The 23,300-nt window shown below is 44.5% G+C and overlaps 2 protein-coding genes across 4 annotated transcripts in view; both read right to left on the bottom strand.

Moving 5' to 3' along the window:
- The window catches only part of CENATAC (centrosomal AT-AC splicing factor), a 480,847-nt gene that overhangs the window by 155,321 nt on the left and 302,226 nt on the right, over positions 1 to 23,300 (bottom strand). The window lies entirely within an intron of this gene.
- EEF1D (eukaryotic translation elongation factor 1 delta) lies at positions 685 to 22,194 on the bottom strand. 3 transcript variants are annotated; one of them, XM_068133883.2, is made up of 9 exons: positions 21,943 to 22,194; positions 18,238 to 19,190; positions 16,455 to 16,554; positions 14,642 to 14,713; positions 9,723 to 9,804; positions 9,348 to 9,472; positions 4,023 to 4,220; positions 3,394 to 3,588; positions 685 to 777 (listed from the first exon to the last, which is right to left on the bottom strand). In XM_068133883.2, exons 1-9 carry the CDS (start codon positions 22,177 to 22,179, stop codon positions 739 to 741), a joined length of 2,001 nt encoding a protein of 666 aa, XP_067989984.2. In that variant the 5' UTR covers positions 22,180 to 22,194; the 3' UTR covers positions 685 to 738. The 3 variants fall into 3 exon arrangements, with proteins under 3 accessions (XP_067989984.2, XP_067989985.2, XP_067989986.2); XM_068133884.2 differs by lacking the exon at positions 14,642 to 14,713; XM_068133885.2 differs by lacking the exon at positions 18,238 to 19,190 and having other exon boundaries at positions 21,943 to 22,027.

Raw genomic sequence — 23,300 nt, 5'->3', positions numbered from 1 at the left:
TTGTCACCGTACTCGCAAGCCGTTCGCTTTGGACCAAACCATTTCATGTAAATAGAGGGGGGGGATATAATTTTAGATATAGATATAGTACGGGCAATGCCCTAGTCTATCTATAATTCCAGTAATCTCTGTGTGTATGTGTGTTTGTCTGTGACCGCTGTTTCTCGACAACCACGGGTCCGATATACTTGAAACTTGCCAGGTATATTGCTGGGTATGTGCCTTTTCAAGGTTTGAAATTAATCGGACAAGTGGTTCCCAAGGTATGGTCACCGTACTCGCAAGCCGTTCGCTTTGGCTTTGCGAATGGACCAAACCATTTCATGTAAATAGAGGGGGGGGGGGTTCTACCGTACTCGCAAGCCGTTCGCTTTGGCTTTGCGAATGGACCAAACCATTTCATGTAAATAGAGGGGGGGGTTCTGTGGTCGTTACTGCCACGTGGTTTCAAAGTTTTTTTTTGTTGTTGTTGTTTGCACGCATGTTTTTTTGCACCCACGTACGGGCACGCCCTAGTTGAAATAAACGACAATAGCAATTCTGGGGAAAAAAATATTGTATCGTGCTCCTGGAGGAAGTGAGTATTACTAGTGCATTAAAAAGGACAATTGGGGTTTGTTTGTTTTTTTAAGCACTATTAAGAGGCTGCACGAAGCGGAGACCCAAAGGCAAACACAATGTGAGTAAATGAATTCTGCCATTTTATTTGAAGTTCATCCAAGGATAGTTCAGCACAGCTTATATTTTGTTAAATGCAGCAACATCAACACTCTGGACCTGCAACACAAGATGGTGGTAGGGTGAAGGGGAACAGATTGTTAAGGAAGAGCAAGTGTACCTATGTTTGCTCCAAAACAAAAACTAATCCCTTCTTTTCTATTGTTTGCCACATGGCACGTGCCATATAAAGGGGCCTTTTATATGGCCCTCACATTTTTTCCAAGAATTACTACCGGAATCGAAATTTTTCGATGTCAAACTTTTTAGGAATCGCCACTAAAATAGGCAAAAGTAAAAATAGGACTGTGGGTCCTGAAGCTCACCTGGATCAGGAGCAACAGTCACTCAAACCTCGCACACTCATTTACCCCCCATTTTGGGGGGGGTAAACCCCCCTCTTCCCTGTAAACCCCTTCAATGTGCTCAGATTTTGATGTGGTCAATAAATATTCGTTATGCATCAGATATGAAGCTTCGAGCCAAGTTTCATCAAAATCATGTGTGTAGTTTCGGAGAAGAGAGCAAATACCTATTTTGGGTGGGGTCAAACACCACAGACCACCTTCGACCTTGATTTGTTTTTTAATGCCGTGAACAAACATTAGTACATCACGGGTGATGAAGGTTGTGGGCAAGTTCCCTCAAAATCGTGTGTAGTTTAGGAGAAGAGAGCAAACACCTATTTCAGGGGGTCAACCTTCCAGGCCTCACCACCCAACCACCATTGAAGCTGGCTCTCAACTCGGCCTCCCGAAAAAAGTGCTGTCGATTCTTGACTCCCCGTAAACCCCTGTAATGTGCTCGGAATTTGATGCCGTCAATATACCTTCGTTAGGCATCAGATATGAAGCTTGTCGCCAAGTTTAATGAAAATTGTGTGTGTAGTTTCGGAGAAGAGAGTAAATACCTATTTTGTGGGGTCAAATCCACCCACCCCTCCTCATCCCAGTCGACCCCCTTATTGAGCGCAGATTTTGATGTGGTCAATAAACCTTCGTTAGGCATCAGATATGAAGCTTATGGCCAAGTTTCATCAAAATCATGTGTGTAGTTTCGGAGAAGAGAGCAAATACCTATTTTTGGAGGGGTGGGGGGTGGGGGGGGGGGGGGGGGGTCAAAACTCCCTTCCCCCGTAGACTCCCTCAATGAGCGCAGATTTTGAATTTGTTTCAAAAGCCATAAACTAGACGTATTGGCCAATCTGGACATCCTGCAGACCATCGAGTAGAAGGGCTCTATTGGGTTTCAGAGCAATTGGTTGGTAAATAAGGGACGAGTCGAGATCCGAAGTTTGAAGATGACCCACTCCCCTCCCCCAATACCTCCTCCCCCAACCCCTTGTCCCTCCCCCCACTCCGGGAGCCCCCATGATCCAAAATCGAAAAATTGAAGCATGAAAGATTGTACGGGCCATCGAGGTCTGTATCAGGTTTCAGAGCAATCGGTTGGCAAATAAGGGACGAGTCGAGATCCGAAGTTTGAAGATAACCCACTCCCCTCCCCCAATACCTCCTCCCCCAACCCCTTGTCCCTCCCCCCACTCCGGGAGCCCCCATGATCCGAAATCGAAAAATTGAAGCATGAAAGATTGTACGGGCCATCGAGGTCTGTATCAGGTTTCAGAGCAATCGGTTGGCAAATAAGGGACGAATAGGGATCCAAAGTTTTGGGGTAATCCCACCTGGGGGCGGGCACCCATGATCTGAAAACGAAGCCTGGGGGATTGTGCCGGTTACTGTTTTGTATTCACATGTCAAGTTTCAGAACAATCAGCCAGGTGATAAGTGGCAAAAAAAAAGTTTGGGGTGAGTAGCAAAAAGTTAACGGACGGACATCCCGACCCATTTTATTTATAAGTTTATCTCTTGGAGAGTCGAGATGAATGACCTAAATATACCAGCTTGTGTTTTATGTGCATTTCTTTACTTGGGGATACCGGACTCGTCGACACCATAATATCTGCTTGGTGACGCCGAACACTCTCGCCTTGACCAAGCTCATCCAAAACCTCCACTTTTTGTCAGGCATCACTTTCTTCGACCTTTTTGCACTTGATTGACCATGAGCAACAGTTTTCCTCTTGGGAGTCACCGTTAAAAATCAGAGGGAACTATTAAACGAAAACAAAGGAATTTATTACGATTCCACAGAACGCAGTGTTGACTCGCGGAGACATAGGTACAGTGGAGTACTTTACGTGCTGCGTGCTTCAGTTACCACCTGCACCACAGTAGCCTCGCTGATTTACAATATGTGTCGAAACGTGTAAAAAGTCCCAATGGTCCTCAAATATTTTTGATCTGAATGGATAAACAAAGGAGAGGCCATTAACACATAATTTGGAGCAGATAGAAAAGAAGAATGTGCAATTTTCTCAAATTTTCAAGAGTTTCAAGGACTTGGACAAGCTTTCCAGGACTTTCCAGTCCTGGAAAATGCTTTTTTAGTTTTCAGGAATTTCAAGGACTGTGCGAACCCTGGTAATGTATTGAAAAGGCAACATGATGAATAAATGCCTTGAAGCTAAAAAGGAGTCTTGGCATGACAAGTGATGGGTTATTTCCAACGATCGTTTTGGGCAACAATCACCTCCTGTAATATGCAGTATACCAACAGCTCATTGAGGTCTGCTGCAACCCCGTGTTGACATAACACTGATGCGGAAACGCTTACCAGATCTTCAAACTTTGTGATCTCTTCCTCGAGTATGTCCACCCCAACTTTGTCATCTTCCACAACACATTGTATTTGTAGCTTTTTGATTCCGTAGCCTATAGGAACCAGTTTTGATGCGCCCCACAGCAGGCCGTCCATTTTCACGGACCGTACCACTTCCTCAACATTTGCCATGTCGGTTTCATCGTCCCACTGTTTCACCACACACAGCAACACATCCATGTCAGTAATGCTTGCTTCTCAAGTAACTACACCAAGCACTATTTGTCGTTCTGACAGGACTAGCGTGTGCAAGCTGTTAATAACAGGTTTCCGCAAGACAAACTTCACAGGTGAAACTTTGAACCACCAATCACACTTTGAACCTTCACAATTGAATCACCATTCACAGCAATAGTCATGTTATGACCTTACACAAAGTGGGTCACAGGATTTAAAGCTGTGCCCTCTCTCTCGGTGTCAGAGAAGTCATGGGACTTGTTTATCCAGGCTACTCGTTTTACAGAAACAACAGAATTATCAAGTAGATTTTTTTTTTTTAACATAGTTATAAATCCTGATAGTTAAAACAGTTAAAACCTGATAACAGGATAGTTAAAATGATCAAGGGCTGATGCAGGCCTCACTGGTTTGACATCAAGTACAATTGAGGACTTTGCGACAACTCCAGCTTTCTTGCTTTTCTTCTCCTGATACTGTTTCAGCCGCTCTTCCCGAACTCTCTTTGTCTCCGCGTCTTCCTCCTCCTCCTCCTCCTCCTCCTCATCGCTTCCAAAAAGGTCGAAGTTTTCGGAACTATCAGCTCCCCCGTTTTCCTCCGGAATCTGTACGTTGGTGTGGGTTAGCAATCAGAGTCGGTGCAGTATGATTCCGTATGCACGGGTTCAAACAAGTGAAGAAAATAAAAAGCTTTTCTTCTAATAGAACCTGCAACGTTGCTATTGTTTACACTTACGATTTAGCCCCGGTTGCATAAAGCATCCTTTAGAAAAGATTTCAGGATTCACTTAAATATTTCCTTAAGTTTCCCCATAAGGACACCCTTAATTTGAGGATGCTTGCATACATGAATATTCCTGTCCTAAAACATCTTTCAACACACTCATCCACCAACTCTTATCTTCCCCCATCCAAAACCATGACCTTTTCTACCCCAATTAAAACACCCCAAGTCTGCCTCTTTGAATCCCCAAGTTCTTTCCTGAAATTCCTAGTCGTGTTCATTTGCGTTATACCGTGTACGCCTTCCTCCTCCCCAGCCCTCTCCCTTCCACATATCTACCAACGTCCCTGTTCTCCACTGTTGTTGCGCTTCCATCTCTCTCCCCATCTTGTCTCCTGCTCCCTTCATTGCATGTTTTATGTATCTGTGCATGTTTTCATGTTCAATGTGTTTGCTCTTATACGAGCCTCGATTCTGTATACAAAAAAAAAACAAAAAAAAAACACCAAGATCTGAGTTTTACCAAAAGGCGCTCTTCATGGAAATTGGTCATGAAGATTACGATTATCGCAGCGTGGCACCAGAGGCCGGTAGAATAACACTTTCGCAATTGAGAAACCCACCTTTAGAGGCCATTTTCCCCTGCAGGGCAGGGGTTGGTCTTTTTCGGGCACCGTGGTCCCCTTTTTGAAGCAATGTTTTATGGCCGGATGCCCTTCCTGCCGCCAACCCTGTTAGTCGCCTTTTTGCGACACACAAGGGATAACCAGTGATCTGGTACTCAATTTGCCGACCTCGGAAGGATGACAGGCTGAGTCAACCCCCCTGACGTTAATTCAGCGATCGACCGGGATTCAAACCCAGGATCCCAAGCTGGCACCCTAACCGCTAATCCAACACCAGGCTTAGCAATTGAGAATTGCTTGTAAATTTACAATAAAATGCTCAATGAGAATCAAATGAATGTTACACAAGATTCATTGTATTCCTCCTTCCTCCAGAAGCACATGCTCCCCATGGAACATATAACGAGCGTCATTTTAAATGACGTGCTCATTATGCGTTCTTGCTTTCGGACAACTCTTCCTATCCTTAATCTGATTTGTTGCCCGGTAGGGCTACGGCTCTTCAGGATTTCCTCAACATTTAGGATTTATGAGGATTTCCTAAGGTTGTTGATGCAACAGTCTTTAAGGAAATCCTTCGCTAAGGAATCACAGTGTACCTCAAGGTAAATATTTCCGTGGTTTGATATCAGCTCAATCGTGATCACTTGAATGAATGATCTTTTGTCAAAAATTTGTTCGTTACGTTTTCTGCTTTATCAGGCCTTGTGGGGGTATATTTTAGTAAAAAGTATGACACGTTCATAATCGTGGGTTGGCCTGTTTGGGATTCCCATCTGAGCAGATAGCTCAGGAGGCCAAAATGTCAAGTTCACATCCCATATTAGTTTTCGGTTTGTCCATTCCTCAGGCCTTTGTCCAGCATGTCATGTATCTACAAGCTCCTCCATAAGCACAGTATGGACTGCAAAACAGATTGACCAACTTGATCATGTTACTGGGTGACTTTGAAGAGGCTTCCATAGTCGATCATCTTGACTATTCATTGATCTGAGATGTTTCGCTAAAGACGCTCGTGACAATTCATTGATCCGAGATGCTAACGATTTTGCAAGAACATCATATTTTGACGACCATTCAAGGTCTATACATGTGACAATTCACAGATCTGAGATTTTCCACACCCAGCAGAGAACAAGGGCAGCCGTGAATAGTTTGAATATATGGATAGCTTGTCAAAAAAAAAAAAAATCACAGCTTCTTGCCATGCCTGATGGTGCAGTGCAAAGGAGAGAAAGGTACCTTTGGGCCATGTGTACATGTCGCATGGATTATGTGCAATTTCCAATCAAAGAAAACACTTCAAATCCTGTTTTCATCTTTAACAATGGAATATAAAGGCCCTGCTGACCCCCTCAGGATACTTGCCATTCGATTTGCATAGGCCCCAGTAGCATCGTTTCAACGTGATTGTTGACAACTGTATTTCGACATATGGCGTATGAGTGTGTACCTATACAACAACACAACAACAGGCATTTTAAGGCCATTTTCCCTGCTGGAGCAGGGGTTAGCCTTGTGGTCGCTATGACAATCTTCTCCATCTTGCCCTATTTTCTACATCTCCCCTTGTTAATCCCCTTGCCCGCATTTCTTCTTCCACCATCTTTAGCCAAGTCTTTCTCGGTCTTCCCCGTCCTCTGCTTCCTTCCACATTCATTTCCATCACTCTTCTCAACCAGTCACTTTCATCCTTCCTCAACACATGACCAAACCATCTCAACCTGTTCCTCTTCACAGCATCAATCACAGGCTCTATTCCCATCATTTTTCACAATTCATCATTTGTCGTCCTCCCTCTCAACGATAGTCCGCACATCCACCGAACCATTCACATTTCCACCCTTTCCAGCCTTCATTGCTGCTCTACGTTCATTACCCATGTCTCGCTCCCATAAATCATAACACTTCTCTATGTGATTCATAACATAAGGCTTCATAACATAACATAATCATAACATAATCATAACATAACACTTCTATCTAATCATAATCTTCTCTATAACACTATCTCTTCTGTACCGATGTATTGATTTATTTACTTCCTTCCTTCCTTCACCTTGCACAATTGCAGGCATGCAATGCTGTTCGTCTATTCAACTTGTAGTTTCAGCCTACGGCAGATTTATGCATGGCGGCACCGAGACTGGTACATCCAGCAGTTATCCTTGCTGGCAGCACACTTGTCATGAAAAATACAGGAAACGCTGTCATCGTTTTTCAGCCAATGAGAAAATTGTGTTTTGTCAACCAATGATGATGGGAGTTTGATAGACCTGATAGATTTAGTAGGGTTAGGGTCCAGAGTAGTGGAGTGTTCTGAATAACTCGTAATCAGGTCGTTAGGAGCAACTTTCAGAAGTGTCAATTTGTTTTATACTGTGTACCCCTTCCCTCCCCCTCCCAGCCCTCTCCCTTCCACAGATCTCCCGATGTCCCTGTTCTCTACTGTTGTGCTTGTGTGCTTCCCCCTCTCTGTCCCCATCTTGTGTCCCCCTCCCTTTATTGTTTTGTGTCTGTTTATGTTTATCGTGTTTTATGTGCTAATGTATGTTTAATGTGTTAGCTCTTACACGAGCCTCGATCTTGTGTATACAACAACAACAACAACAACAACATGCATTTTAAGGCCATTTTCCCTGCGAGAGCGGGGGTTAGCCCGCTCGCTCGGTTAGCCCGCTTGTGTATAAATAAATAAATTTATTTATCCTTAAACACCATGAAAACCATTAAGAAACACCATGATGAAAAATAAATAAATAAATAAATAAACTAACAAATCTAACTTCAGGAAGCTGACAACAAACAAAAACAATTTACAAAAGGGAAAACTGCAGCAGCAATGGCAGCAAGGAAACCAGTAGTATGGCAGATAGGTGACATATTTGGGAGAATTGTGACTTTGATGATACAAGCACGAGAGTTTGCACACAGTTAGAGTTTGCCCTAAGGTAGATATTTGACTATAGGGCCATCGCAGATTTGTCTCGTGACAACAATGGCGGCCATTTCTCAAAAAAGGACAAATTTGCGATGGCCCTATAGCCAAATATCTTTCTTAAGACATACTTTGACTGTGTGCCAAATGCCATGCTTGTATCATCAAAGGCACAATTCCTGCACCTATCTGCCATACTACAGGGAGTGGTTATCGGCGACCATGTGGCAAGTGCTACGGCTGTGAACGCTGACACGAACGGACTTCGCTGGCCAGACATGCTGCTCCACTCGTTGTGCATGCTTTGCCTGTGGCGACTGAGCTTGTGTCGTAATGGCAGAAATAACAAGGACGTTTGGCGATCTGTCTCAGGAACTAATGGTAAGCCAGAAAAAGTAATTTCCGAAATCACTCAATTTAGGGTCAAACTGGTTGAAACGAAATAGACAGTAGCTGAGAAGCAATCGATTTTGGAGCCTCGCATGGAAGATATGTCGGATAGGCTCGTTACAGTCGAGAAAACAAAACTGCCAGAAATGAAATCCAGAAATTGGAAAGTGGAGCACGATGAGAAACTCCTGCAGTAAAATAAAATTGCAGAACTGTTCAACGATCGGAACTGTGATAAATGTATGAAATGAACTGTTGAACGATCTCTTTTTTTGTGTCCTACTTGTTTGTATCATTATTTTTTTTCACCTTTCTTTTCTTCACTGTCTGATAAGCAAACATTTTTACCTCCGCCACCGAAGGTGGATGGAGGTTATGTTTTCACCCCTGTCTGTTTGTTTGTCCGTTTGTTTGTGAACGGATTCGGACGAAATTTGGCAGAGAGGAAGTGTATGTGACATGGACGAAATGATTAGATTTTGATGAAGATCTGGATTCGGATCCGGCTACTGGAATTTTTAAGTGATTCTTCACCATTGGGAGATAGGATCAAAAACGATACAAAGCAGGATATCTCAAAAAGCTATGGACGGATTTGGACGAAACTTAGTGTTCAGGTTGGGTGTCTGACAAGGAAGAATCAATTGGATTTTGGTGCAGATCTGAATATGGATACGATAATTATTTAATTTTTTTAAGTGATTCTTCACAATTGAGGGATCGGATGAAAAGCTATATATATAACATGATATTAAAAAAGTTATGGACGAGTTATGACTAAACTTGGGGGACGAGTTGGTTAAGTGACAAGAACAAGCCAATTCGATTTTGGTTCAGGTACGAATTCATTTGCAGCCCATCAGTGGGATACAAAACATAAACTGTTCATCCTCATGGAGGTATGCGATCTACCGAGTGCCGCTCTAGTTTCTACTGTAATTGCTTGAAATGTGGGAATTAACTCGAAACCGTCACAATACATGGCGTACATTATAAGCAGCATTAAATGCATTATTTTTCCGCCTGTGAGCAACTGCACAACCCATTTGCTCACCTCTATAGTACAGATATGTGGAGAATGTTGAGACGTTTGGCTGCCGTGCGTGTTCTTGGAATTGCCTTCTATGATCATGAGCCGTCTCTCTATGCAGGACAGGCTTTTCTGCAGATCTGCAACGACTATAAGGATAAATCCAGAGATGGATGTCTGTTATAATGTTGTGCTCCACCTTTACAATTCAAGAACATTTGTTGCACAGAACCAGCCTGTAAATAAATAAATAAATAAATAAATAAAACTTCACTGCTAACATTGAAATGCATTATAACAATCTGGAAGACATTAACGAGCACAATCACTGGTTGGGAAGAAAATGAGAATAATTAATATTTGTACTGGGGGCAAGTACAGAAGATGTATTTGACTCACCTGCTCTGAGTTCCTGGTTTTCCTTCTCCACATTACTCAACCTGAGTGTAACGTCACAATGCTGCTCTCCGATGCTCGCTTTCTGCATTGGAAGACATAATCATGGGCACACATATACCATCGGTACCATTGGATAGACACATGTACCATCAGCAGAAATACACTACTTACATTACTCGTGGAATGAAGAGCTGTTCACCATTACACCGACTTCTCAGCAAGTCTTAATCTACTTTGTAAAGCATGTTCCCTCACAATACGGGACTTTCAAAATGATGTAATCCGCCTCGGAAAGCTCGGTGTGCACGTGCAGTAACCCCTAGCAATGGGCTTCATCGGGATAGCAGAACGTATATCGTGTGTGCGAGATAAGGATGGTTTCCTCAAATGGCTCACAAAGCTAAAATAAGCCAAAAATAGTTGGAAACGTAACAATGACAAAGGGGTGTACATCTAACTGCACAACAAAAGCAATGGAGAACTTTCTGAACTCGCCCAAAAATATGATAGCTTACAGATCCCTTTACTGCAAACTCCCGAAGCCACGTGGATTGGTGCAAGAAGGAAGCGTTCTACCCGTCTTCGGTGGATTCGTAGACAGGTGCGTTCTACCCAAACCTTCAACCATCGCTGTCTGTGAGTGGACTTTAAACCTTGTGTGATTACCTCGTGTAAACATGGGTCAAATCTGGGGCTTGCAAGTGCATAAGGTAAGTTTAAAATGATGATATTTACCATTGATCATATTTGGGAGGGATGGGTCGGTGGGAATGGGAGCTGTATCGGCTGAGTTCCATTGTAAATGTTAAATATTTATGTATTGTTTGGTTCTGGGGCCACAAAATAAATTGTACGAGATTTTTGCATCTGTTGGTGAAAGATCGTGTGTATGCTTGCGTGCGTGTGTTAGTTATCTAATGCCACCACACATGTACGAACAGGAAATGATGGGAACTCAACTCCTCTCCACAGATATTTCTCGTGTTCCTGTATTTTCGTGTCTGATGTGCATTCAGTCGTAATAATAATAATAAATTCCGTGTTATTGACATGAAAAGCATATAAGGCCAAAGCCAAGTGAGAAGGTAAATCGCATGTCACATAAAATCGCATGTTATGTTTTCACCCCTGTCTGTTTGTTTGTCCATTTGTTTGTGAACAAAATATCTCAAAAAGTTGTGGACGGATTTGGACGAAATTTGGCAGAGATGTAGCGTATGAGAAGGACGAAATGATTAGATTTTGGTGAAGATCCCGATCCGAATCCGGATCCGGCTACAAGATTTTTAAAGTGATTCTTCGCCATTGGGAGATAGGGCCAAAAATGATACATAGCAGGACATCTCAAAAAGTTGTGGACGAAAGTTGGTGGACCGGTTGGGTGTCTGACAAGGACGCTAAGATTCCGGTGAAGATCTGAATATGGATTCGGATATGAGAATTATTTAATTTTTCCAAGTTATTCTTCACCATTGAGTGATAGGGCTAAAAACGACATTTAACAGGATATCTCAAAAAGTTATGGATGGATTTGGACGAAACTTGCTCGACAGGTTGTGACAAGGAAGAATTGATGCAATTTTTCTGAAGATCCAGATCCGGCTAGTAGAATTTTAAAAGTGATTCTTCAATATTGAGTGATATGGCCAACCAGGCGGAGGTATGCTCTCTACTGAGTGCCGGTCTAGTATATTATTTTATTCCATTCTATTTTTTGCATTATTTGGTTCTTCCAAAAAAAAAATCTTCCAATTAAAAGGATCAATGAATCACTTTCTGGAGCAAATATTCCCCCATTAGTCAAAACTCTATACAAATAAAAATAATAAAAATTTTCAAAAGTTTACTTTGTTTCCCAGGTCTCCCAGGCCCGACACCTGGGAAGGTGTAAAGCTTTTGACAAAATAGTGGGTATACTGTATCTTCTAAATAAAAGAACCAGTGAATCGTCTCTTTTTTTTTTTAGCAACTACTCATACATGAGCCTCAACTTTATAGAGAGAAAAAAATATTTTGCCTTAATACAATGAAGGGAATTTATTCCATGGCCCTATAATTACAAAGCACTCTCCAATGGCCAGTAGATATTTCTGTGCACCGCCCTCATCAGTTCCAGGGAGAGGGTGTTCAGCACAGTTGGGAAAACTTGCGGCGATAAAAGGAGCTCCCACGGTGGTGAAGGTAGAGAAGCCATTTTCTTCACTACAATCCACCAATGCTTACCTATCTTGTCTCCCGCTCCCTTTATTGTATGTTTTGTGTGTCCGTTTTTTTTTTTTGTGATGTTAGCTCTTACATGAGCCTCGATCTTGTATAAACCACCTTTAGAGGCCATTTTTCCCCGCAAAGCGGGGGTTGGCCTTTTTCGGGAACCGTGGTTGTTGTTGTTTTTTGGTCCCCTTTTTGAAGCAATGTTTTACGGCCGGATGCCCTTCCTGACGCCAACCCTTTTTGCCGCCTTTAACGACAAACAGGGAATTACCAGTGAACTGGTACTCAATTTGCCGACCTCAGAAGGATGACAGGCTGAGTCAACCCCCCCCTGGCGTTAATTCAGCGATCAACCAGGATTCGAACCCAGGATCCTAGCCGCTAGCCCAACACCAGGGTTCGTGTGTGTATACCTCGATCTTGTATACACACACAAAAAAAAAAAATGCTTGAGTGACAGTGTTGGAGATGTGATGGGTTGAATGTGACGTGATGTGATGGGGGTGAGTTGCTTGAAGGATGAAGTGGGACAAATCGTTGTGGACCCAGATGGAATTAAAGGAAGATGGAAAAGATATATGGAAATGATGTTGAATACAGAGAATGAATGGGATGGCAACACAGAGAGTAACCCAGTTTTAGGACCGGCAGAGAAGATAACTGAGAAGGAAGTTGAGGAAGCGATAAAAGCAATGAAGAGTAGAAAAGCGGGAGGGCCGACGGGAGTTGTGGGAGATATGTTGAAGGCAGCAGGAAGTTGGGGTGTGAAGAGAATGACAGAGATCTGTAATCTGGCGGTGAAAGAAGGCCGCATTCCAGTGGATTGGGAACTGAGTACCCTCGTCCCTCTATACAAGGGGAAAGGTGACCCTCTGGAGTGTGGCTCGTACCGAGCGATAAAGTTATTGGAGCATGGAATGAAGGTATTGGAAAGGGTGTTGGAGAGGAGGATAAGGAAGAAAGTGAAGATCGCCGAAATGCAGTTTGGATTTATGCCAGGAAGAGGAACGACAGACGCGCTTTTCATTGTGAGGCAGTTGCAGGAGAAGTACATGGAGAAGAGGAAGAAGTTGTTTCTTGGGTTTGTTGATCTGGAGAAAGCATTCGATAGGGTTCCACGCAAAGTATTGACATTGGCAATGAGGAAGTTAGGAGTGGAGGAATGGTTGATCAGATTAGTGATGTCATTGTACAAAAGAGCGTGCACAGCTGTAAGGACGAAGGATGGGAACAGTGGTGAGTTTGAGGTGAAGATGGGAGTGCATCAGGGGTCGGTACTACTATTTGTAGCTGTGATGGAGGTGCTGGCTCAGAACGTAAAGGAGGGTTTACCGTGGGAGTTGTTGTATGCAGATGATCTGGTGTTGATTGCGGAAAGTATGGATGGACTGAAGGAAAAGATGAACAAATGGAAGGAATGTATGGAGACAAAAGGTCTGAAGGTGAATATCGGAAAGACGAAGGTGATGGCAAGTGGTAAAGCATGTGGTGAGGTGGAAAGAACTGGGAAGTGGCCCTGTGCTGTGTGCAGGAAGGGTGTCGGAGTAAACTCCATTCAATGTACAATGTGCGCTGAGTGGGTTCATCAAAAATGTAGTGGTCTGAGAGGGTCATTAACCAGTGTGGCAGCTACATTCAAATGTAAGGTGTGCACAGAGGGAGCTGCAGATGGAGGAAATGTTGAGTTGGATCTTGGAGACGGCGTGAAGCTGGAGGGTGTGAAAACATTTTGCTACCTCGGAGACATGCTGAATGGAGAAGGTGGATCAGACTCGGCAACGGTTGCTAGAGTGAGATGTGCATGGAAGAAGTTTCGGGAACTGAGTGGCGTGCTGATGAGGAGGAGAGTGTCGTTGAAGCTGAAGGGAAAGGTGTATGCTGCATGTGTGAGAAGTGTTATGATTTATGGGAGCGAGACATGGGTAATGAACGTAGAGCAGCAACGAAGGTTGGAAAGGGTGGAAATGCGAATGGTTCGATGGATGTGCGGAGTATCGTTGAGAGAGAGGAAGACAAATGATGAGTTGCGAAAAATGATGGGAATATTGCCTGTGATTGATGCTGTGAGGAGGAACAGGTTGAGATGGTTTGGTCATGTGTTGAGGAAGGATGAAAGTGACTGGTTGAGAAGTGTTGGAAATGAATGTAGAAGGAAGTAGAGGACAGGGAAGACTGAGAAAGACTTGGGCAAAGATGGTGGAAGAAGAAATGCGGGCAAGGGGGTTAACAAGGAGAGATGCAGAAAATAGGGCAAGATGGAGAAGATTGTCATGGGGACTGCAAGGCTAACCCCCGCTCTCGCAGGGAAAATGGCCTTAAAATGCATGTTGTTGTTGTTGTTGACAGTGTTGGAGAACTGAACTATTATGTCTGAGCACTGCCAGACTCTGGCATCTGTCGGACCCTACTCAAGACCCGAAGCCAGCCATCTTAACTGTGAAGCTGACACCAGGCTTCATTTGTTCAAATGAAAACATGTAAAGACGTAAACTATACAGTATTTGTCATGTGTAATGAGAGAAGCTTTCCTTGAACGTAAAGTTCTTCTGGCGAGTGCTTCACTATGAAAACATGAAGACCACAGTCTTCCTTAACACTTTATTCACTGCCGGCAGCACGGCGGTCAGCTTCAGTCAGCCAGTGCTTGTGGATCTTCCAACACCACAAAAAGCAGTTCAACTTTAAATGACAGGTCAATGTTATCTTACCCCAGCCAAGGAGTTCTGGATATGTTTTCTTGCCTTCTCAATGTCCTGAACAATTCTCCTGGTACTCTGACCCTGGAACAACATACAAAGAATATGATCATCTTCCAGCACCCTTCTCTTACACCAAATTGGGATTACAAGCTAATGAAGGCAGCATCGAGTACTAAACGTTTTTCGAATTATCCAATGCAAAGCTGCAAAAGCACCACTAACAATGAAGATCCTTACAAACTCAGCCGCGATGAGCTAAACCTGGGTGAGGGCACAACAGAACGTTCTTTCATTCGGCCTTGTGGGAGTCCAAAGGAAAGAAGAAGAAGAAGCACTCCATTCGCATTTTTAGACGGATAGGGATGCTAAGGCAGTTTTTCCTTGGCTAGGGAGCACTCCTTGGCAAGGATGTGCACCGAGGGAGCTGCAGATGGAGGAAATGTTGAGTTGGATCTTGTAGACGACGTGAAGCTGGAAGGTGTGAAAACATTTTGTTACCTCGGAGACATGCTGAATGGAGAAGGTGGATCAGACTCGGGAACGGTTGCTGGAGTGAGACGTGCATGGAAGAAGTTTCGGGAACTGAGTGGCGTGCTGACGAGGAGGGGAGTGTCGTTGAAGCTGAAGGGAAAGGGGTATGCTGCATGTGTGAGAAGTGTTATGATTTATGGGAGCGAGACATGGGTCATGAATGTAGAGCAGCAACGAAGGCTGGAAAGGGTGGAAATGCGAATGGTTCGGTGGATGTGTGGAGTATCGTTGAGAGAGAGGAAGACAAATGATGAATTGCGAAAGATGATGGGAATAGAGGCTGTGATGGATGCTGTGAAGAGAAACAGGTAGAGATGGTTTGGTCATGTGTTGAGGAAGGATGAAAGTGACTGGTTGAGAAGAGTGATGGAAATGAATGTAGAAGGAAGTAGTGGATGGGGAAGACCGAGAAAGACTTGGCTAAAGGTGGCGGAAGAAGAGATGCAGGCAAGGGGATTAACAAGGGAAGATGTAGAAAATAGGGCAAAATGGAGAAGATTGTCATGGGGCCCGCAAGGCTAATGGACAAGGGAAAATGGACTTTGTGTGTCACACAAAGAAGGAGCAGCACAATTTTGAGCTTTAGCGGTTCTTGCTGTCATAGAATAATATCATCGTACTGTTGAAATGCTAATAATCCATTTACTTGGAACAAAAATCTGTGTCCGTTGAATCATAGAGATGCCTGTTTTAAAAGTTCTCTTGAAAGGAGAACAAGAAGCTGAGTCGATGTGTCTATCGCTTCACTATCACAGACAGGTTGGTGGTCTCTGTCTTCTACCACCTCATTTCTGGTCTTGCCCGCACCCTCTGCTCTTTCCGTACTTCCCCTCCAGGTATCTGCAGGGCTCACACAGTCCACGATCAACCCCCTTCTGATGAAACTATCCAAATCCAGGATCACTGCTCGTGTACACTCATTTATTCATCTTTTTCCACCTGTGGAATCAACTTCTCCTCTTCAATCTCATTCATTCCTCCAGGTATTAAAGAGAGCTGTTCACCACCGTATCAGATCAACCTCAATCCAAAACCATGATCTTTTTTCCGCTCCCCTCGTTAACTCAACCCCAACCCCTCCTAATTTTCCAGTTTTCCTCCTTGGAGTTTCCTTCTCCATTCATGTGGTGTATTTTGCATCCTGCTTTAGGCTGTTATGTCCTGATCCGTTCATTTTACTAGCTCTTCCAGGATCTTCCACTGTGTATGCAAAAAAAAAAAAGAAGTCAGACTGTTCTCCATGCAATTACCACAACTCCGAGGTTCTACGACCCTCACCGAAAGAGCTCACCTTTGGTGGTGTTGGCAACTTCTCGTGGAAACATCTTTCAGCATCATCAAACTTGTACTTGTCCATCCATACTCCGTGGTCCATGACTGATTCTGATGCACTGTTGGTGATCAACATCAGGCAATGTTAACAGAGGCAAACACCAATGATGTCATATGGCTGATGCTACAATCGTGGTGGAACGAAAAAATGGAAATAAGATGGCAAAACGAGTTGTTTGTGAGGATGGAAGGCGAGCAAAGTGAAAGCTTCCGGAAAGGCTGTGTGTGTCAGCAGAACAACAACGTACAACACAAGCACCAAACTGCAGGCTTGAGGACAAAAACAAAAATGCTGAGTTGCCGGTAACGTGCTCCTCGATGAACGGGTTATGTAGAGCGGGATTTTGTTTTTGCAAGTGTTTAAATGGAAGACGCATATGATTTTGATGGTTGGAAAGCTATAGAATTGTGGATCTCAACGTGTTTATAGTGATACAGAAGTCACATTGTACACGAGTCTGAGGATTAACGAACACCAATTTAGCATCTCGGGAAGGTGTCATAGCATCAACGATGGTCTCAAACCTTACGTTTTGTGCGATGGTGGCCATTTTTTGCGAGACGTGACTCTTCGCCACCACAATGGCACTTTAAATACACAAACCGAACACCAAATGTCTTCATGGCAGCCACGCTCTGTGGTCCAGGGTCAAGAGACCATCGATGTGTCTGCAGGGGGATTGTGCAGCGTTTTTAAAATGTCGAAAAAACTCATAACTGAGTTAAGTCACCGCTGATTCTCTTTGTTGAGACCACGATGGTCAACAATGGCACAAAGCCATGCCAGGCTGATGACTTGTTGAGAGCGGATAGAAAATGGCCTCCCACGATGGTCAACAATGGCACAAAGCCATGCCAGGCTGATGACTTGTTGAGAGCGGATAGAAATTGGCCTCCCACGATGGTCAACAATGGCACAAAGCCATGCCAGGCTGATGACTTGTTGAGAGTGGATAGAAAATGGCCTCCCACGATGGTCAACAATGGCACAAAGCCATGCCAGGCTGATGACTTGTTGAGAGCGGATAGAAAATGGCCTCCCACGATGGTCAACAATAGCACAAAGAAATGCCAGGCTGATGACTTGTTGAGAGCGGATAGAAAATTGCCTCCCACGATGGTCAACAATGGCACAAAGCCATGCCAGGCTGATGACTTGTTGAGAGCGGATAGAAAATGGCCTCCCACGATGGTCAACAATGGCACAAAGCCATGCCAGGCTGATGACTTGTTGAGAGCAGATAGAAAATGGCCTCCCACGATGGTCAACAATGGCACAAAGCCATGCCAGGCTGATGACTTGTTGAGAGCAGATAGAAAATGGCCTCCCACGATGGTCAACAATAGCACAAAGAAATGCCAGGCTGATGACTTGTTGAGAGCGGATAGAAAATGGCCTCCCACGACGGTCAACAATGGCACAAAGAAATGCCAGGCTGATGACTCGTTGACAGCGGATAGAAAATGGCCACTCAGAAGCCTTCCGTCCTCTGTGGCGCAGCAGTCAGAAAAATCCAGAAATTGCCAGAAACTACGGAAATTCAGATTGGGGTTGGCAAGTAATTTTCAGCTACGTCGGGTTACCGGAAACTCGCATTACTCAGACGGGGATGCAGAAGCAAGCAAATAAAATCATGACATGCCACAGTGCAGAATGAATAAATAAATGTGAAAACTTTATAAATTCTGCAGCTGTGAAAAAAAAAGGAAACCACATACTTGGTGTAAAAAGCAAAGCATACTTGCAGGGCTGAATATTTCCATAAAGCAGGTGGGCATGATTGCCCTGCCGGGAAAGAGCGGAGTGCATTACACCGTGCTCATTTGCCCAATCGGACACGTCGTACTCTGCATTGCCGTGTGCCGTATCAAGTACCTCGAACCCGGCGTTACAACAGTCGTTACCATCTCTCTGCTTTGGTAATCCTATGACGGTTTCTTTACCAACATGGGCCTTGAACCAATCGGCCTGCAGATTTTCATGATATCGCGCCTCAGCATCATCACACTTGACCTTTGACCACCAAATACTTTCAGAAGAATATAACCAGGGAGCCATAACATTGAGGCCACCACACTTTTTTAGAGCATGTGTTACCATGTTCTCCTTTCCTGCTTGAGCTTTCAAAGTATTACGGTTATGATCAACAACTTGATGGTCTTTTGAAGCAGCGAGATGTGGGGTGGCTTTGTGCCGATCTTTCCTGCGTAGCCTGCGCCTTTTTCCGAGTCTTCGCCCTAAAGTGCCTTTATGCACCTGTTCTGAATTCAGAATGTGAGCATTTGCGTTTGAAACGTTCTCGCTAACTTGGTGGCTTGACCTCGGCCCAAGCTGCCCAACGTGTTCTGCTTTCCCTTCTTGTGCGACCTTCTCAGCTTCCCGATATCTCCAGGCATCAAACCATACAGAATCAAACCGAATTGGGCATGACTCCCTGACGCATTGTCTAATGGGGTTTTCTTTCACCCCACAACTCTGCACAATGGTCCCCGGCTCGTCAAAACTACGTACGGCAACATCACTCTCGTCCTGGACCCAAACTCCAGCGCTTTTGGCCTCTGCCCTCGCTCGTTCTGACATCCTTCCGCTTGCAAACCCCTCCTGGAAAACCCGCTCAGCATCATCAAATTTATACTTATCCATCCATACAGTGTCTGGCATACGGCCAGGTGGGTTCTTCATCCTCCAGGTATGCTGGTGAGCAGGGGAAGAATGAAATGGGAAACAGCTCAAATGTAAAAGCCTGTGAAATGTACAGTCGCATGTTCTAAAGACCATGACTCAACATTGTCTCAAGAATGTCTCAACATTTCATTTCGATCCAAGGCAATGATGGTTCATATCTTCTATCTTTATTATTATTACTTATATATATATAAAAGAAAGTTTTTGTTTGTTTGTTTGTGTGTCTGCACGTGCTCATCTCCTGAATGGTGAAAGATAGGAGGAAACCTCTGAAACAAAAAATGTTGGGACGGGCTCCGGGAAGGTTATAGGCTCGATGGTGAGGCCGGTCAAGGCCATCTCGGCTGGGCTGGGCCCATTTCACAATTAAAAGCTGAGCTGAATTATAGTAGTCAATCTTCTACAGCCCACGAGTAAAAGCTGAATTGTAGTAGTAAATTCATTCAAAAATAACTTAAAATGTCGGGACGGGCCCCGGGAAGGTTATAGGTAAGGTGGCGAGGCCGCTTCGGCCGGGCTGGGCCCATTTCACAATTAAAAGCTGAGCTGAATTCTAGTCGTCAATCTTCTACGGCCATGAGTAAAAGCTGAATTATAGTAGTAAATTCATTCAAAAAGAACTGAAAATAACGCGACGGGCCCCAGGAAGGTTATAGGCTTGGTGGTGAGGCCGGTCGAGGCCGCTTCGGCCGGGCTGGGCCCATTTCACAATTAAAAGCTGAGCGGAATTATAGTCGTCAATCTTCTACGGCCGCGAGTAAAAGCTGAATTATAGTAGTAAATTCATTCAAAAAGAACTAAAAATGTCGGGACGGGCCCCGGGAAGGTTATAGGCTAGGTGGCGAGGCCGCTTCGGCCGGGCTGGGCCCATTTCACAATTAAAAGCTGAGCTGAATTATAGTAGTCAATCTTCTACGGCCACGAGTAAAAGCTGAATTATAGTAGTAAATTCATTCAAAAAGAACTAAAAATGTCGGGACGGGCCCCGGGAAGGTTATAGGCTAGGTGGCGAGGCCGCTTCGGCCGGGCTGGGCCCATTTCACAATTAAAAGCTGAGCTGAATTATAGTAGTCAATCTTCTACGGCCATGAGTAAAAGCTGAATTATAGTAGTAAATTCATTCAAAAAGAACTAAAAATGTCGCGACGGGCCCCGGGAAGGTTATGGGCAAGGTGGTGAGGCCGCCTCGGCTGGGGTGGGCCCATTTCGCAATTAAAAGCTGAACTGAATTATAGTAGTCAATCTTCTACGGCCGTGAGTAAAAGCTGAATTATAGTAGTCAATCTTCTACGGCCGTGAGTAAACGCTGAATTATCGTAGTAAATTCATTTAAAAAGAACTCGGGCAACGCCGGGTGCTTTCGGCTAGTTTGTCATAAAAATCTTCCTTATTGTGAAAAGTTGTAAAGTCTGATCCTGTCCGTTCATTGCCAAACTCACAGAACCTGGACCGGCTCTTACGAACATGTCCTGGAATCTCAACCTTCATGAAGCAAGGTCGACCATATTTAAACCTCGGAGTGCTTGCCAAAGCCCAAAGTCGTTTCGTGAAAGACGCTGTGGGATCTTTAACCTCAACCCTGAAATATCGATTACCAAGGCTGGTATGATAGCTCAGAGGTACGCACACTGGCCTTATAAGCCGTCTATCCTCAGTTTGAATCTCTGCCCAGGTATAAATTGTTGGCCTGGTGTTTCGCATACAGGGCGAGTGATCAACAGGTGTGCCGTCGGTCGGATGGACGCTAGGCGTCCCATGTGCCGGCGTTAGTGGCTGGACGTTAAAGACGTCACCGTGTTATTCACGAAGAGCAGGTGGGATATCCGGAACCGTGGCCAAGTTCCTGGTCTAACCTACAAGAGGGCGAGGCATCAGCGGCACAGCTGTGCCAGCAACAAAGGAAAAGAAGGGAACTACTGATACGGACACTACTGTTACTGTTGACGGACCAATCGTTCCCACATTGACAGCCCTGGGGCCACTCACCTATAACCTGAGTAGGAAGATGTGTGGTGTTGTGAAAGGTGGGGCACCCTAAGGTACTACTACTAAGAAACCACGTGGTCGGCCCATTGTCATCATCAGTCTTGATGCCATCATCAGCCCATTGTTACACTGACGAGGTAAAGGTAAAGCTCAGAAGACACACCTTGGGTTAGAAATGGAAATCAGTCTAAGGTCAAGGAAAGGTGGATTGTACATTGGAACTCCAGAGCTGAGGAAACAAATGGACTTGCTCAAGGAGGGAAAACAGGATTCTCGTAGGAGGGTGGGGGTTCAGAGACGGGAAGGTGGTTCGGGGAGGGAGTGGGGGGTTGAGGGGTCCACATTACCTGGTAAAAATCAATCACTGTATAAATAATTAATTAACATGGAGTGGGTAAAACCTATTCATAGACGTGACACTGCACTACGGTCAAGATGGACACCAGGGTCTCCTGCACCCCAGGGTCTCCTGCACCCCCATCCTATCCTCGCTGCACCTTTTCATTCGAGGCTCACAAAGAACGGGTCGACTCGTAAAACACGCTTCGATGTTCTAGGAAGTGTTAGGATTGGGATTTCCCATATAAATCTCGGACAGGACGAGAGGAGCGAGGCCCTCGTGGTACATGGCGCAGCGTCCTCTCTTTGCTCGTCCAGTTGTCCTTATATTCACTTCACTCTCTGTCGTCATTCATTTGTTCTTTTACTGCAGACAATATCGCAAAGCTCGGTTGTTTTATTTTAAGCTCCAGTTCTTCTCCATTCAAGGACTCACCGGATTACGTGGATGAGGGAGATAGCGAGCACCGAAGGAGGGAGGGAAGAGGAACAAGGAACTGCCAGCTGAGGGACATAAGCGGAAGAGAGATGTAGGTATTACAGGAAAATGATATTCACGTTTGGCAAATCGAACAATTTTGGTTACATACGTATATATCACCATGGATTTGTCAAACGCTTCAATCTGCAGCGTTTGAAGTTTGAATGTTGTTCTTCGGTGTGTGTTGGTCATGGTGGAGTAGTTTGCGACAGTGACATTTCGAGCTGCAGAAGCGATCAATATTATACGAGATATCCGTAAACCATTAGCATTACCAGACCACCACCTACAAATAAGAAGCATGCAATGGGTTACTTTCTCCTACTCACACCACGGAGTGTTCCGTTAGCAAGCGGCTTGCCATCGCTTTATAAGCGAGTCGTTCCGTTTCGACCGCTTTGCAAGCCGCTCGAGAAGAGAAGCAAGCGATTACGCAGGGGCGGTGCTTCGTTACAAAAGCAAAAATGGCCGCCGGGGTCGAATTAAAAACGATACAACCATTCAAATGTTCAGAGGCATAAATAACCCTGTTATGTTTACTCATTAAAAATTATTGAAGCGTGCATTTCATACTTTTATTGTTATTCTACTCCTAATTCTTCAAAGTCTATAAACGTGGAAAAGCCTCCTCCCCAAAATGCACAGTGGCAGTGGGGTCCATAGATAAGATTTACAGAGTGAGGCATCAATGTGTGTACCATCCCTCGGATGAATGTTAAACTGAGCGACCTGTCTGCCACCATTCATTGGTGGACGTCAGAGATCCCACAGTGTCCTTTGCGAAGAGAAGGCGAGCATTCGCCGGCACCCTGGCCAAATTCAAGCCCAACCTTACAGAGGGTGTTACATCAGCGGAAACAGCTATGGCCTCAGCCAATGATGCTGCTCACGAAAGAAGTTTAAGCAAGGAATACAAGAGTGGAGGTGTGCAATTAGCCTGGATTTTGGAAGTTTCACCTGAGTTGCTGGAAGAACACGTGCATCCAGTTGTAGATCAGGAGGTTTCCGATGGCAGAGGGGCAGAGGGACACCAACACCTGTGGACGCTGCAATGTTTGAGAATAGATGGTAAAACTAGAGCTTCCAGGGAAGCAGAACTCAACTGAACTGACTGGACAACTTCACACACCAAGTTTGATCAAAATCCATAAATATTTCTAGACGGTGAAGTCTTAACGTCGTTTCGGAGCTGAAAACAATATGGCGGCCTATTTGTGACGGATCGGGTTGGAATGCAATAGCAACCTACCTTGTGTGGTAAGGGTTAAACACTCTAGGTTTGATCAAAATCTGTTAATATTTGTGGACGCTAG

Source organism: Myxine glutinosa, chromosome 13 (assembly GCF_964187855.1).
Source record: "Myxine glutinosa chromosome 13, kmMyxGlut1.1, whole genome shotgun sequence".
NCBI lineage: Eukaryota > Metazoa > Chordata > Myxini > Myxiniformes > Myxinidae > Myxine > Myxine glutinosa.
The sequence above is the reverse complement of the archived record's forward strand: the minus strand, read 5'-3'. Positions and strand labels throughout refer to the sequence as shown.

Excerpts from the sequence above, each read along its gene's own strand:
- EEF1D (XM_068133883.2), bottom strand. The coding sequence starts at position 22,179 with ATGACCAACACACACCGAAGAACAACATTCAAACTTCAAACGCTGCAG. Across the intron at positions 14,714-16,454 it reads AGTTGCCAACACCACCAAAG|GGTCAGAGTACCAGGAGAAT; the intron begins GTGAGCTCTTTC and ends ATGTTGTTCCAG. Across the intron at positions 4,221-9,347 it reads CACATATCTGTACTATAGAG|ATTCCGGAGGAAAACGGGGG; the intron begins GTGAGCAAATGG and ends ACCAACGTACAG.